The sequence below is a fragment of the Nicotiana attenuata genome, unplaced genomic scaffold (assembly GCF_001879085.1).
Source record: "Nicotiana attenuata strain UT unplaced genomic scaffold, NIATTr2, whole genome shotgun sequence".
Classification (NCBI taxonomy): Eukaryota; Viridiplantae; Streptophyta; class Magnoliopsida; order Solanales; family Solanaceae; genus Nicotiana; species Nicotiana attenuata.
Genome location: NW_017672897.1, coordinates 120,156 through 136,382, shown reverse-complemented (window position 1 = coordinate 136,382; position 16,227 = coordinate 120,156). Strand labels below are relative to the sequence as shown.

Here is a 16,227-nt window from a genome sequence, read left to right as displayed (position 1 = left end):
AATCAACTAATAATCTCATATATTCAGTATATTTCCAAGGTGGTCACAAGAAGAATACCATATGTTTGGAAAAGCAATGTGTGGCAGCCTATACAATTTGCTATAAGCATAAGGATATGGAAAAGTAAACCTAACTGATCAAGCCCGTTAGGACCAAGTTTATGGGCTACGTGCTTTCTGGATCACTAAAATCCACAACAAACACAACAGATTAATACAAGCATAAAGAGCAGAATATGTGAAACTGTTAGGCTAATAATCCTCCAAATTAATTTAAATTAGAGTTTGGAAGTTGTTCGTACAACATGGTTAACACATCAACGTGTACAACCCTCAGTCCTAATTCCACGAAACACTAAAAGCATCACTAGTCAGCAGCTGAAATGTTGCAGGAACACTACAAGTTAACATAAAAGCAGTTTAATGGCGTTTATCTAAACTAGTGCAATGCTGCTCTCTCCACCTGGTGGTTTGCGCACGCCACCAAAGTAATCTCTGGATTCAACTTTGCCATCAGAAAAAATATCATTGCCATTCATTTCTCTCAGCTTTGCTCTGCTCAGCGGCTTTTCTGCAGATCCAGGAGGGACATCTCCCTTGAAAATGTCATTGCCGGTCAACTCTGCAAACTTCTGGTCATGTATTTTCTTTACTGTGTTGACAACAGGTTCATCACCAAACAAGATATTGCTTTGACCACCAGCAGGCTACAGAATAACACAGCCACATGACAGCTCATAACAGCTAATAAGCCAAAATAAGGAGGAAACCCAATTTTGGAAAAGAAAAAAAAAGATTTTCAAGAAATACAGTTGTTTTAGACATAGAGGAAGTACAAAAAAATTAGTAGTTGTTTGATAGATTTCTACCAGTTCCATAGTATATTGAGAAGCACCTCACTGAACTACTAGTCTTTCTCCTTCAACTTTCAATCTGCCTGACGCTTTAAATTTAAATCCTTTTACATATTTTATGCCAGTTTTTCAGTAAATTACCAAATATCTACTTGATCCCAATCTTTGTTCAAGTTAAAATCAAAATGAGGCCCGGCAAGCCTCTTGTTTCTCCAAACACCTACTCATATATTACCATATTGAATATCTTGGCTTCATTTGATAAAAAAGATAGTTCAGTGGACTGCATAAACGTACTTCTTTTGGTCTGGAGGGCAGAGGGTTAGAAGAGGTGTTAAGTGAAGAGTGAAGACTGTAGACAGATATTGGAAAAAGAAAACAAGTCCAATACACAACTCACATTAGAAACCTTGACAGATGTCCGTACAGCTCGTGGAGCAGGTTCACCCATGTCCTTGCTTTCTTTTGACTCCATGGATCGGGCGGCAGCCAAAGATCTAGGAGGAATTTCTGCAGGAGGGCCAAAGATGTCATTTCCACTGAGTTCCTTGCTCTTTGCATTTGACAGCTGCTTCTTCACTTTGCTATCTGACTCACTTTCTAATGTTCCACTCAACTCTCTCTGCTTTGCCACTTCAGTCAGAGTGCTAGGTTTCTTGGGAGAGATCCTTTCTTCAGTACTGAATGAAATCTGGCTTATCCCGTTTGCAGCTTGCTACAAATGAAATACAAAAACTTAGACGAAATTTCCATATACTAGATTATTTTGTAGCATGCTCAAATTGCTATCCATAAAAGAACAAAATTTTACCCTCAAGAAGAAAATAGTACCTGAACAATGCGGACAGATGTCCGGTTGTTAAAGTTACCATTAACAGTTCCAGATTCTGAGGCATCATCTTCACCATCAGCATAAAAAATATTGCTACCACTCATCTCCTTCAGTTTATACCCTGAACAAGGTTTCCTGAAGCCAGCATGTTTCAAGCAGGGTTAGGACTAGAGCACATTCACTTAGAGACCATTAAGGTCACTGGACTCTTCTTTTCTTGTCCAAACACTGGAACCTCTTGATTGAATGAATTATAACCCAAAAATATATACCAGATCTCCATGTATAGATTTTGATTCCACTAGTTGCAAATGGTGGAGAAGAAAAAACCTCTCAACTTTACGGGTACTTTGACAGAGAAGCTTCACTGAACTTGGGCGCTTTTCATTTTTACATCTACTAAATTAGGTTTCCGGCCTAAAAGCAAGCATGTATTGCATTAGCCGATTTAATACGATTCTTGGTGAAAATAGCACGGCTAGCCAGTTTTCGGACTAGTAATTGAAAAATAGCCACTATTTTGCTGCAACACGGAAAGTTCCAGCATAATATACTGGAGATTGATGCACCTGTGTATGAACTTCCAGCATATTGTGCTGGAACTCCAGCACACTATGCTGTAACTCCAGCACACGAAAAGTTCCAGCATAATATACTGAAGATTGGAGCACCTGTGTATGAACTTCCAGCATATTATGCTGCACCAGTATATTATGCTGGAAGTTCACATGTAAAAAATTCGAACTCCAGTATATTATGCTGGAATATTTTCCGGATTTTGAACAGTGTTTTCGTTCAGGTTTATCTTTACATGAGAAGTGGCTAAATTTCGATTTCTTTTGAGACTGTGGCTATTTTTCAGTTACCACATGTAAATCTGGCTATTTTTGAATTTCACCCGTTCTTATGGCTGCATATTTCAATGTGACCAAACAAGAAAATAATCATCACTTTAAGAAGTTAATGGGATGACTTCATTTGACCCAAACTCAAGAAGGACTTAGGTGATCAAAGAAAAGAAGACTTGAAGAAAAGCCTTTGATTCCCAGCTAAGGCATCCACCCAATACAGAGAGCATCATATAGAATTGTAAACCACTTATTTCTTTCATCGACTACCTTCACGACAATGCCCCACCATTGGTCTCTGGATGCTAAATCATGGTCAGTAAGAGACTAAAGGAAGGACATGAGATCAGCCATGAAACTCTTAACTATGAACACCCCCTAACTATGGATTGAAACTTTTTTGGTCGGATTGGTTTGGTTTTTGGTTTGGTTTAGTTTTTCCGGTTTTCATGAACACCCCCTAATTATGGATATCCTATCTATTTAATGAACATCAGATTGAAATGTCGAGAGATGCTGATCCTCTCAGAAACAAGCAACTCAAAAATCATGGGACCTGCTTTGTCAACAGAATTTACATATCAAGCAAAGTTTTCGCCGAAGTGAAGTACTGAATAGGGACTCTGTGAGCTTTCCCTAACTCCTGATATGTAAAAACCAGAATTACTAAGATTTTGAAGGAAAATATTAAAACATCTGAAATTTCAAAAAGAACCCCCATGCACCCCACTTTTTCAGATTTTCAAATATTGATTCCCTTTCTTCTCTCCTTCATCTTCTTCTTCTGTGTTTCACTAGAAAAAAAGGCACCCAACAAACACTTGCTGGAACTAAAAACAAGAAGACATGGAACAAGCTCATTTGGCCACTTTATCACACGTGTAAACCAGAACCCCGAGCAGCCCAACAAGGAAGGGCAACAGACTATAGCAGGAACATTAAAAAGTGGAAAAGGGAAATAAGAAAATGTATTACCAGATCTAAGTAATCATCGAAGCTTTGGAAAGAAAAGAGAAAATTCGGACATTTCAAGTAAAGATCAAAACTTTTTGAAATCGAAATCACAAGCATCACGAAAAAGCATATAAGAAATCTCACTACATATTTATTTTAAAGACATTAAAATGCAAAATAAAAATGATAATAAGAAAAACACATTGAAATCACTTTATCCTCAGATCGCGTATATACTTACCGTTTGTTCAAGCTCTCAGCTTCCTCATCAGTGATTTGACCTCCAAACAGCGTCTTGCTGATTCCATCAGAAGGCTAAAAAAACAAAAAAGTAATTAATAATAACAAATAAACCAATCAATCACTAACGGATCATATGAGGAAATAACACAAATGTGAAATGACGATGTTTTACCTGATGAGCACGCGCACCGGAGCGAGAGGCATTGCCGGAGGCGACGGAGGAGGCGGAGGAGTTGTTCGCTGGCGGAGCTTCCGACCAGGAGAGCAGATCGGCGGTATTAGTGTGGGGTTTCCGTACAGGTGTTGCTCTCTCCATTGTTTGAGTGTGTAAAGCTAAGCAGCTGAAAGAGTGTTGAGTCATGAGTGTAAGTCTTTGATTGAGTTTGATTTATCCAAGAAGAAATTTTAATTTAAATTAATTTGAGGAAGTTTGCTAAGGTTACAGGTCACTGAGATTTGAATTTGCGGCATGTGGGACCCAAGTATGGCACGTGCATCGTAAAAGCTGCTGAAAAACTTATTGCAATGAGTTAGAAAGTGCGTAAAGGGGTATTATAAAATAAACCGGAAAAGGTCCAAATATGCCCGTGAACTAATAGGATAAATATGCTCGTCGTTAATAGTTTGACCCAAATATGCCCAAACCGTCCAATAGTTGTGCAAATTTGCCTTTTTTTAACGGAAACAATATTTTTTCTTTTCTTTTTTTAATTAATTAAAATCAAAATATATTTTTTCTAAAGCAATTTTTCTAAAAGTTTTTTTACTAAAAACCGAAGAAAAAAAACGGAAATAATTTTTTTCCAGTTTTTACAAAAGAACTGAAAAATATTTTTTTCCAGTTTTTAGAAAAAATATCGCTTTAAAAAAACTGAAAAATTATTTTCTAAAACAATGTTTTTGTAAAAACAAAAATAAAATCTAAAAAGCAATTTTCTAAAGCAATATTTTGTAAAAACTGAAAAAAAAAACTGAATTTATTTTTACTAAAAACTGAAGAAACGAAAAAAATTGCTTTAAAAAACTGAAAAATTATTTTCTAAAACAATGATTTTTGTAAAATCTAGAAAAAAAATGAAAAGCAATTTTCTAAAGCGGTAAAAACTGGAAAAAAATGATTTTTTTTTAAACTAAAAACTGATAAAAAGAAAATATTTGTTTTTTTCAGTTTTTACAAAAACATCACTTTAGAAAATTGCTTTTCAATTTTTTTTTTAGTTTTTACAAAACAATTGTTTTAGAAATTATTTTTCAGTTTTTTTAAAGCGATATTTTTCTAAAAACTGGAAAAAATTATTTTTCAGTTCTTTTGTAAAAACTGAAAAAAAATTATTTCCGTTTTTTTTCTTCAGTTTTTAGTAAAAAAACTTTTAGAAAAATTGCTTCAGAAAAAATATATTTTGATTTTAATTAATTTAAAAAAGAAAAGAAAAAATATTGTTTCCGTTAAAAAAGGGCAAATTTGCACAACTATTGGACGATTTGGGCATAACGACGGGCATATTTGTCCTATTTCAAATAGTTCACGGGCATATTTGGACCTTTTTCGTAAAATAAACCGAAAGTAAAGATTGATATTTATAGACCGTAACATTAACATATTTACGGTGAAGTCTGGTATGGATAAGCTTCTTTAGCAAGTTTATTTATAATGGAGTACTAAATAGATATCTACAATATAATTCATTTATAATACTTCCTCCCATTAAAGATAATGTGTCTCGCTAAAACTTTACTAAAAATCCCGTGGAAAAAAATTTTAGTGAAGGAAAAAGAGTACACATATTTAGTAATACGCACTGCTAGCTGCCTCATTAAAAACCTTATAAGGAAAACCCTGTGAGATTAACCTTAGTAAGGAAAAAAGAGTACAACGCGTATTTTTCTCCCCCGGATGAAAACCTTATGTCAAATATTTGAGGCTCCGCATTCCAATCTTTTATACCATTTTCTCAAAAGTTGAAGTTGGTAAGGATTTAGTTAATAAATCTGGCGGATTGTCACTTGAACGGATTTGTTGCACATCGATATTACCATTCTTCTGGAGATCATGTGTGAAGAATAACTTTAGTGAGTGTTTCGTTCTATCTCCTTTAATAAATCCTCTCTTGAATTGGGCTATGCATGCAATATTGTCTTCATATAATATTGTGGGTCTTTTATCACATTCCAACCCATATATTTCTCGAATAAAACGAATCACTGATCTCAACCTTATGTATTCGCTACTTGCTTCATGAATAGATATTATCTCAGCATGACTTGAAGAAGTAGCAATAATAGATTGCTTTGTGGAGTGCCATGATATGACAGTACCTCCACATGTAAACACGTACCCAGTTTGAGATCGAGTTTTATGGGGATCAGATAAATAACCTATATCTGCATAACCAACAAGATCTGCACTATCTTTGTTAGCATAAAATAAACTCATATCAAGAGTTCCCTTTAAATATCGCAATATATGCTTAATACCGTTCCAATATCTCCGTGTAGGAGAAGAGCTATATCTTGCTAGTAAATTAATAAAAAATTCTATATCGGGCGTTGTAGCATTAGCAAGATCATTTACTCCTATCATTTTCAAGGATTGTTAACTTTGAAACCGATCGGTTTACTACGCTTCATGCGTGCTGTAAACTTTATCCTTCGGGGATTTTAATTTTAATAGGAGTATTTGCAGCTAAAATATAATATTTAATTTATCAGCAAATGCTTCTAGCATTTGACTTGAATTATCTTTTGAATAAGGATCATATTAATGATAATTCGATTCATATAGTATAATTTTTGGTTGTTTATTCCATCCCCCAAATGTTAGACAAACTAGCATATATCCTCAATCTTCTTTGGGAAGCCTATCTTTGTGCATTGCGGTAGAGAAATTAATCATATACCACACATCAAAAGTTATTAGATAGTAAAAATATTTGATTTCTGATCCTAAACCAAGTATGAGGGGAGGACTTATCATATATTGTTGGTCTGATGCATACAAGTGCTGGTGTATGCAATTTAGAATATCTTAAACCAACACATGAAGTTCTGTTCTCATAAGCAATAGTTAGCCATTAATAGGAGGTATTCAATGCTAAACCAACTTGGATATAAATCATCATCATCAAGATGAACTATCTTAATTTCATAATCTGAAAATTATGCTCTTAATTGAGAAAGGCAGTTTCAAATGCCAAACTGCAGGTTGACATACATGTAACCATCTCATATATGCATCTATAAGTGGTTCACATGATAGGTGAATGAGCCCATATTCAACTTTTATATATTCCAGAATTCAGGGGTCTCAGTCCCAACTTTAGTTGGTATAATCAATTTATTATGAGAACAAGCAACACAAGAGACTTCTTGAAGAATCTTCTAGTTCTTCAATATATGTTTATCTGAATTCTCAAATAGCTCATTTAAAATTGACAAATGAAAACTTCAAGTTTATCATGGCATGCGATATCTCTTAGTAAACTTCTGGTTTACTATGACATAAACTTTTACATTTGTGAACTTGTGAATTACTGTGGCTACTTTCATATTAGTAAATTCTTAATTTGTTGTAGCTACTTTTGTCTCAGTAAAACTTCTGATTTACTGTGACTGCTTTTGCATTGGTAAACTTCTAGTCTGTAATACATGATGTAGTACAAATTGAAGAAGAAGCCGGGTAACTTCTCACATATATATTATTTTACCCCTATGATTGTGAAAATATAAAATTTTCAATCTTCCAGTCATTTGTAGTCTCAATATGATAGCCATTGTATTAGTAAACTTCGAGTGTACTACAACATATGTTTAGACCAGCATCATATAATATGAATGACATATTTATATATAATGTCACGACCCAAATTTTCCTCCATTTGGTATCGTTATGGCACCTAGTCTTATGGACTAGGTAAGCCTAACATTAATTGAAACAACGACAATATTTATATAACATCTAACAATTTGAAATAGAAATCACTCTAAAATTTACAACTCCAAAACCGATAGTACAAGTCATAAATTCTACAGAGTTTTTGCTATAAACCTCTAAATACAACTGTTCCAAAATAAGGGTAAATAGTGCAATACAAAAACTAGAAGGTGACTCTGAAGCCTGCGAACGCAGCAGCAGGTTTACCTTGAGTCTCCACAGCAACAATCCGCACAGCTACTAACGATCAAATACCTGGATCTACACAAAAAATTATGCAGAAGCGTAGTATGAGTCACCACAGCGGTACCCAGTAAGTATCAAGACTAACCTCGGCGGAATAGTGACGAGGAACAATCAAGACACATATTGGACTAATAACCTGAACAAGTATAACTGTAGAACAACAGAGTACGATATCTATTTAAAGACTACACATAATGACAAACGATACGGTAATCGCAGTAAGTGAAGGGAAGCAACAACTAACAGCGGAACACCATAATAATAAACAAGTAGAATAAGCGGAACACAGTTTAAATCCGCTGATCACAGATAAAGGAAAAACAAGTAACAACTTAACAAAAATGACCGCTTTCACGCCAGGTTTTTAGCCAATAACCATCACGAGGTACCGAACCTCATAATATTCACAATTCACGGGTACGAATTCTGGAAACCTAAACACTTGGCCTCTTGTGCCCTCTTTACCAATTTAATACTTAACAATATCAAGATCCATCCTCTTAACCGATAGGAGTGAGTAGCTACGTGTATGCTTGTGCAAGTGTTCTAACATAGTTCATGCCAGCTAGTAAGTATAGAAGAATCAACCGACAGCACGTAGAATGTTTTCCCACAGTTTTCCACAAAATAGAACTCACACAGGTAAATACACCACTACACAGATATCAACAACAAGAATGCCCACAGTCCATCACAAGTCATCACAAATCAATCCCTGGCATAGCCCACCATGTCTCGCTACGTGTACAATAATAAAGTAAGTGCCCGTCTTGTCTCGCCACACGTGCATAATAATGTTCCACCTTGTCCAATATGGATAAGCTTCTTTAGGAAGCTTATTTATAACAGAGTACTAAATGGACATCCACGGTATAATATATTTATAATGTTCATAACTTTTTTCAATGTTTAATTTAAGAAAATATTTTAGATCTAGTAAAAGATAGATCTCTTATATGTAAAAGCAAATCTCTCATGTGTATAAAAAAAGATAGAGTCATAAAATTAAAAACAAGTTTATAATAGACCACAAAATCATTTGACCCGGAATTTCACATCATGCGTCTTTACAATTTACAATTTAAGAATTTGATTTTTTTAGATCTCTTATGTGTAAAAGACAAATCTCTTACATGTAAAAATAAATTTTTCATGTGTAAAAAAGAGGTAGGATCATCAAACTAAAAATAAATTTATAAATAGCCACAAAACCAGCTAATATGGTACGAGGAATCGTTTAATTTGGTAAATTAATCCTAATTCCTAACATAAGATAATATTATAATTTATTTGGTTGAAGCGATAGTCAAATATAATCAAATGCAACATTTGTGCTATTTTTACATCATGCACCTTTACCATTTTGAATTTAAGAAAATAACCTTTTTAGATCTCTTATGTGTAAAAGACAGATCTCTTACGAGTAAAACTAAATCTCCCATGTGTTAAAAAAGAGATAGGGTCATAAAACTAAAAACAAGTTTGTAAAGAGCTAAAAAACCAATTGACCGCAACATTTAAGGTTGTATAAAATAATAAATTCCTCATATTCGATGCAACGCGTGGTTAGCGGTATTAGTAAAATATACATAGCAAGTTATACATGATTTTATGTACTATATTTGGTTCACTTTAATTGATTTTTGATCTGTTCTGTGGTCCGTAATATTTGATATGTTATTTTTTTCAAAGTTGGCCTTAAAATAAAGAGCATAAGAGTATTTGTTATATTTTCATGAACAAATTAATGTTAATTGATCACGCCCAACTCTAGTCCTTAAAAAGGATAAGCGGTCGCTGCAAATATAATCCGATCTAAAAGTCCGAAGTCGAATCCCACAGAGAACTAAAGCTTAGCTGTATCTGTTTAATATCACCAAGAAGACAAGATTGAACAATTTTATTATAAAGATTGAGATTTATATTTCTAACTAATTACTAGCAAATACTACAAAGCTATAAAACTATCAACTAACGAGACAAAGGGTTGGAGACTAAATTAAGGGGGTCTAGAGTTATGATTTCCCCAATTGTTGGAATCCTTCCCGCTATGTCTTCTATAATTTCGCCTAAGTATTCTCTACCGATCGTGAGCGCTCTGCGTGTTGTAATTCTCTCCCGAGTAATTACGACAATTTACTAGACATACTCTCCCGAGTTACGCTAGCTGGCTTTAATTACAGCTCACTTAGATCGCACCCAAGGTTTCGTTATCCCTAGTCCCACCTTTAAACCCTTGGTTATTGATTCCTCACATACGTCGGGAGTGATGTTGTTCAACAACTACCTAAATATGCACTCTCTCCCGAGTAATACATACTAAATAGGCACAGCTAATTGAGGGCCCTTCAATCAACCACAAGAATAATATAGCTGAACAAATAGAGAAAATACTACGGCTCAATTATATAAAAACATAACAAAAATTTATCCTATAAAAGGTTACATCAAAACCCTAGATAACAATTTAGCTATTCATAATGGTATGTAAAACTACAATACTAAAAGTCATAACCAACAATGAAAAATAGGAAGAGGAAGAAAAAACTCGTAGAAGAATTCCCCGCCTTGCTCATATTGTGTCTCTGCCTCCTTAGGTCGAATCTGTGTCAAAAAATGGTCTCCTCCAAAAAAACTCTTCTTCTCTTGGACGCGTTAAACCTTTTATAGTTTGTGTGGTTTTTGCTTTGGACTTCCGAATTTGCCCTTTCAAATACTTTTCCCGTATCTGGACTAGCGCGGGCGCGCTAATGCCCGCGCTAGTGGGGTTATATTCTGCTTCTGATGACTGGACTAGCGCGGGCGCGCTAATGCCCGTGCTAGTGGGGTTTCCCTCTGCCAAGCCGAGCTTCATTCCCTTAATTCGTCCACTAGTTCCAATTTTTGCCCGGATCACCATCATAAGTCTTCATTTGAGTAGTGCACTCCTGTGAAACACAAAAGTCACTATTAGAGTCAGTTTTCGCATTATTTACATACTTAAAATAATATAGCATCCTTAAGTTAGAGCCCAAACGTAGGCCAAACTATACAATTTAGCCTATTATCAACACCCCATACTTAAACCATTGCTCGTCCTCGAGCAATCAAACTACACTTTTTTTTATAGACACGACCTTTTTAAACAATTCTCCTAACTCATCACACCAAGAGTAGTTAAAATAGACTAAGCACAAAAGCGTAACATCCTCACCTCAAGATTTGACTCACAAGTACCACGCATTATTCACAACTCACCTACTTACTCTAACATAGAGGTCACTGACATTACCTTTCCTTCATGAATCAAGTGCCCTCACACAACAAAAGAGAGTAGTTCCACTCGATAAAATTTAAGAACACTTAGGAACTCAAGATAGAAAGAATTCACTCACTCTCAGAAATAACATTCATATGGCACAAAAGATTCACCATAGGCTTGCCCGTAGTGTACTTCCACTAATCGAGCTCATTTAATCTAGGATCAATTAGGACTTTATTTGGTTGTAATGTAGGCTACGGGACGGGTATGATACATTTAGATATAAGAGTGACTACACCTCCCTAAGCACTTTAATACATATACTTTAACATTCAAACCCCATACTTATGTCAAACCAAACTCCACCTTCACATCAATGTATATTACCCATTCTTATTTAAGCACACTTATTTCAAAAGCCACCACTTATCAATGAATATTTTTTTCCACAACAATCGAACTATTTTTTTTTTCAATTCAAGTGGCTCTTACTTTTTTCAAAACAGTGCACCTTTCTCCTTATTTCATTAGTTCCACTCAAAAGCCAAACCAACCACCCCACACTTTAACTTTTACAAAGTTCATGACTATTCAAGTGCTCATGAGAGATTAAAAGGTTCAAATAGATGGTTAATTCAAACAAATGGGTAAGGCTTGTAATGTGGTTGCCAAAGAAACAGGATTACAGGTTCAAAGGGGTTAACTACGATACATAACAATTAGGCGGGTAAAATATACATATCTGGCTCAACAAAGAAACGCCTATATCACTTCCAAGACTGAACAAAACTACTATTTCGCTTTGCAAACACACGGGGCAAGTTCTAGGCATCAAATGCAATGCACAGAATAACACCCAAACCTCACACACACATGGCACATAACTCACTCAGGATTGGTTTCATCAAGACACTCTAGTCAAAGCAGTTAAGCAAATTTAAGATCATAAAATTTAAGGTACCTATACAAGAGTCAAAAACTGAGCCTAAGCGTCACAACCAAAGTACTCACTATTCTCAAGGCATAACAAAGTCAAGAGATATTGCTTCAATTCAAAACACAACACAATGGCTCCTATTCCTAAAAAAAACTAACTACACCCGGTTCAAACAAAACCCTTGGAAAAGAACCGCGACACAAAGAAAAACCAAGGGGGAATTGCTGCACCACCTACCAAAAGAAAATCTTTTTATTTTATTTTTCTTTAGACTTAAATTCCTCAAGAAAATTGACTAATAGATCCATCGTAGGGAAAAGTCCAATCGTTTTTTTTTCGTTTTTCTAAAAGAAATAAAAAAAAAATATTCAATTAAACTAACACAACTAAAATAGCACAGAAAGTCACTCAGACAATCTCCTCACCCCACACTTAAAATTGTACATTGTCCCCAATGCACACCATACTAATAAAAGGGTAAAAGAGACTCCCTGGTAGGCCAAAGGCCGAAGCACTAACATCTCATGGGGTACTCAGACTTCTCCCAAGCTTGGTCCTTCGTGCGGGTACCTCACACTTAGTTCCAACCATTTGGTTTGCTGTTGCATCCTTCCAATACCTTTGCTTTCCATGCTCCTAGAAAATAAAAAATTGACACTACAAAAATAATACAATAATAAATAAAAAAAAAAAATAAAATAAAATAAAAAAAAAAAGCTGGGTTGCCTCCCAACAAGCGCTTGATTTAACATCGCGGCACGACGGGAATCACTTTTTGCCTCCACCTAGAGCTTATGAATTGAACCCCAATTTGGAATCAAGCTTACGACTATGCTCAAGGGCGGAGGAACAAATCTAACTGGCCCAAGAAAACAATGTACTATTCTACACTCCTTAGCCTTTAGATGAGGCATGTAATCCTGACTTTCTAGCAAGAAAAATTCCAGAATGTAGGCACCTTGTTCCTCATTCCTTGACTCTCAATCGGCTCAGATGACTCTATTTCCATATCATCATCCAAACACAATGTAGAAAAATGCTTGGAGTAAGGACCAATGCGCTCAAACACATGAACTTCAGGACTTTCAACATCCTCAACATCAATGATACTAGAGTCAACAAAATTTATATCCTCGAAGTCCTTGGCTTGCTCTAGTCTCACTTCTTCAACATTAACATCCTCAAATTGTAGTTGGTTAGGTTGTTGATGTTCTACTCTGACCTCCCCAATTAACACCTCAAGTTCATGCTCTTCTTGGCTACTATCCTCAATATTGGCTTGTTGAGCATTAAAAGCTCCAAGCACTTGACTCAATTGAGCCTCCAACTTGCGAATAGTTGCCTCTTGCCTTTCTATCTGCAATTATTTTTCATTATTTTATTTCAGAAGGCACTTTAACATATCATTGATCTCCTTCAGGTCTGCATCCCCAGGTTCTTTGTTCCTGTAGACTTCACAAGAAAAGGTAGAACCATCATAATAAGGGGTTGGGGGAAAATAAGGAATATAAGCACAGCCATAAAGGTGACCATTTTTACCACCACACACATCACACACATTCCACAAATAAGATTGAGTTGGTGCACATAACTCGCTCTCAGGAACGTTTTGAAAATTTTGCCACGAGTAGTTTCCTTCACAATATGTATGAAGATCAATAGTAGAATTATTTACACCTAAATTCCCATAATTCCAAGATGTCATGTTTCTCAAATCAACACTTATAAAAAAAATACAAAAAAGAACAAAATAAAATAAAAGTTCAAACTTGAACCCTAGCAATATATACAGCTACAACTACACCGTTAGTTCCCCGGCAACGACGCCAAAATTTGATCACGCCCAACTCTAGTCTTAAAAAGGATAAGCGGTCGCTGCAAATATAATCCGGTCTAAAAGTCCGGAGTCGAATCCCACAAAGAACTAAGGCTTAGCTATATCTGTTTAATATCACTAAAAAGACAAGATTGAACAATTTTCTAAATTATAAAGATTGAGATTTATATTTCTAACTAATTAACTAGCGAATACTACAAAGCGGTAAAATTATCAACTAACGAGACAAAGGGTTGGAGATTAAATTAAGGAGGTCTAGAGTTATGATTTTCCCAATTGTCGGAATCTTTCTAGCTATGTTCCCTACAATTTTTGCCAATGTATTCTCTACTGATCGTGAGCACTTTAGGTGCCGTAATTCTCTCTCGAGCAACTACAACAATTTACTAGACATATTCTCTCGAACTACGCTAGTTGAATTTATCTAACCGCTCATTAGGACCACGTCAAGGCTTTGTTATTTCTAAACCTACCTTTAAACCCAATATATTGATTTCTCACATACGTTAGGAGTGACGTTGCTCAACAACTACCTAAATATGTACTCTCTCTCAATCAGTACACACTAAATAGGCACAGTCAATTGATGGCCATTCAATCAACAACAACAAACACGTAGTTGAACAAGTAGAGAAATCCAATGGCTCAATTATATAAAAACATAACAAGAACTTATCCTACAAAAGGTTCCATAAAAACCCTAGAAAACGAATTAGCTATTCATAATAGTATGCAAAAATACAATACTAGAATTCATAGCAAATAATGGAAATAGGAAGAAGGAAGTGAAAAACTCGTAGAAGAATTCCTCCGCCTTGCTCCCAGTGTGTTCTTGACTCCTTAGGTCGAATCCCCGGTTTCCTTAGCCTCCTTAGGTCTAAATTATGTCAAAAGTGTGTCCCACCTTCAAAAATACCGTTTTTTCATGTATATATACCAAGTAGGGTCGGTCCCAAACAATTATACCTTCTCCTACGGGAAAAAGGACAATATTTCACGTCTGGACTGCCGCGGTCAACCGCGGTATATGGCAGGTATACTGCCTCAGCCCCGCCTCAGGTCCGCGATCGCGGTTTCGACTGTATTTTTACCCTGTTAAGTTTGGAATTTGGAAAAACGTAAAACATGAAAGNCTTATTTCAAAAGCCACCACTTATCAATGAATATTTTTTTCCACAACAATCGAACTATTTTTTTTTTCAATTCAAGTGGCTCTTACTTTTTTCAAAACAGTGCACCTTTCTCCTTATTTCATTAGTTCCACTCAAAAGCCAAACCAACCACCTCACACTTTAACTTTTACAAAGTTCATGACTATTCAAGTGCTCATGAGAGATTAAAAGGTTCAAATAGATGGTTAATTCAAACAAATGGGTAAGGCTTGTAATGTGGTTGCCAAAGAAACAGGATTACAGGTTCAAAGGGGTTAACTACGATACATAACAATTAGGCGGGTAAAATATACATATCTGGCTCAACAAAGAAATGCCTATATCACTTCCAAGACTGAACAAAACTACTATTTCGCTTTGCAAACACACGGGGCAAGTTCTAGGCATCAAATGCAATGCACAGAATAACACCCAAACCTCACACACACATGGCACATAACTCACTCAGGATTGGTTTCATCAAGACACTCTAGTCAAAGCAGTTAAGCAAAGTTAAGATCATACAATTTAGGTACTTATACAAGAGTCAAAAATTGAGCCTAAGCGTCACAACTAGAGTACTTACTATTCTCAAGGCATAACAAAGTCAAGAGATATCGCTGCAATTCAAAACAGAACACAATAGCTCCTACTCCCAAACAAAAAAAAACTAACTACACCCGGTTCAAATAAAACCTTGGAAAAGAACCGCGGCACAAAGAAAAACCAAGGGGAAATTATTACACTACCTATAAAGAAAATTCTTTTTTTTAGACTTAAATCCCTCAAGAAAATTGTCCAATAGATCCATCGTCGGGAAAAGTCCAATCGTTTTTTTCGTTTTTCTAAAAAAAAAATATTCAATTAAACTAACACAACTAAAATAGCACAGAAAGTCACCCAGACACTCTCCTCACCCCACACTTAAAATTGTGCATTGTCCCCAATGCACACCATAACTAATAAAAGGGTAAAAGAGACTCCTTGGTAGGCCAATGGCCGAAGCACTAACAACTCATGGGGTACTCAGACTTCTCCCAAGCTTGGTCCTTCGTGCGGGTACCTCACACTTAGTTCCAACCATTTGGTTTGCTGTTGCATCTTTTCAATACCTTTGCTTTCCATGCTCCTAGAAAATAAAAAATTGACACTA

General features: G+C 35.6%; 1 protein-coding gene across 1 annotated transcript; it reads right to left on the bottom strand.

The window, feature by feature from the left end:
* Window positions 1-237: 237 nt before the first annotated feature.
* LOC109214853 lies at window positions 238-4,122 on the bottom strand. The gene is made up of 5 exons (XM_019378807.1): window positions 3,904-4,122; window positions 3,730-3,803; window positions 1,686-1,821; window positions 1,255-1,569; window positions 238-707 (listed from the first exon to the last, which is right to left on the bottom strand). The coding sequence occupies exons 1-5, from the start codon at window positions 4,090-4,092 to the stop codon at window positions 435-437; spliced, it is 987 nt and encodes a 328-aa protein (XP_019234352.1). The 5' UTR covers window positions 4,093-4,122; the 3' UTR covers window positions 238-434.
* Between the last annotated feature and the right edge of the window lie 12,105 nt (window positions 4,123-16,227).

Excerpts from the sequence above, each read along its gene's own strand:
- LOC109214853 (XM_019378807.1), bottom strand. The coding sequence starts at position 4,092 with ATGACTCAACACTCTTTCAGCTGCTTAGCTTTACACACTCAAACAATG. Across the intron at positions 1,570-1,685 it reads CATCTGTCCGCATTGTTCAG|CAAGCTGCAAACGGGATAAG; the intron begins GTACTATTTTCT and ends TTTCATTTGTAG. Across the intron at positions 708-1,254 it reads CATCTGTCAAGGTTTCTAAT|CCTGCTGGTGGTCAAAGCAA; the intron begins GTGAGTTGTGTA and ends GTTATTCTGTAG.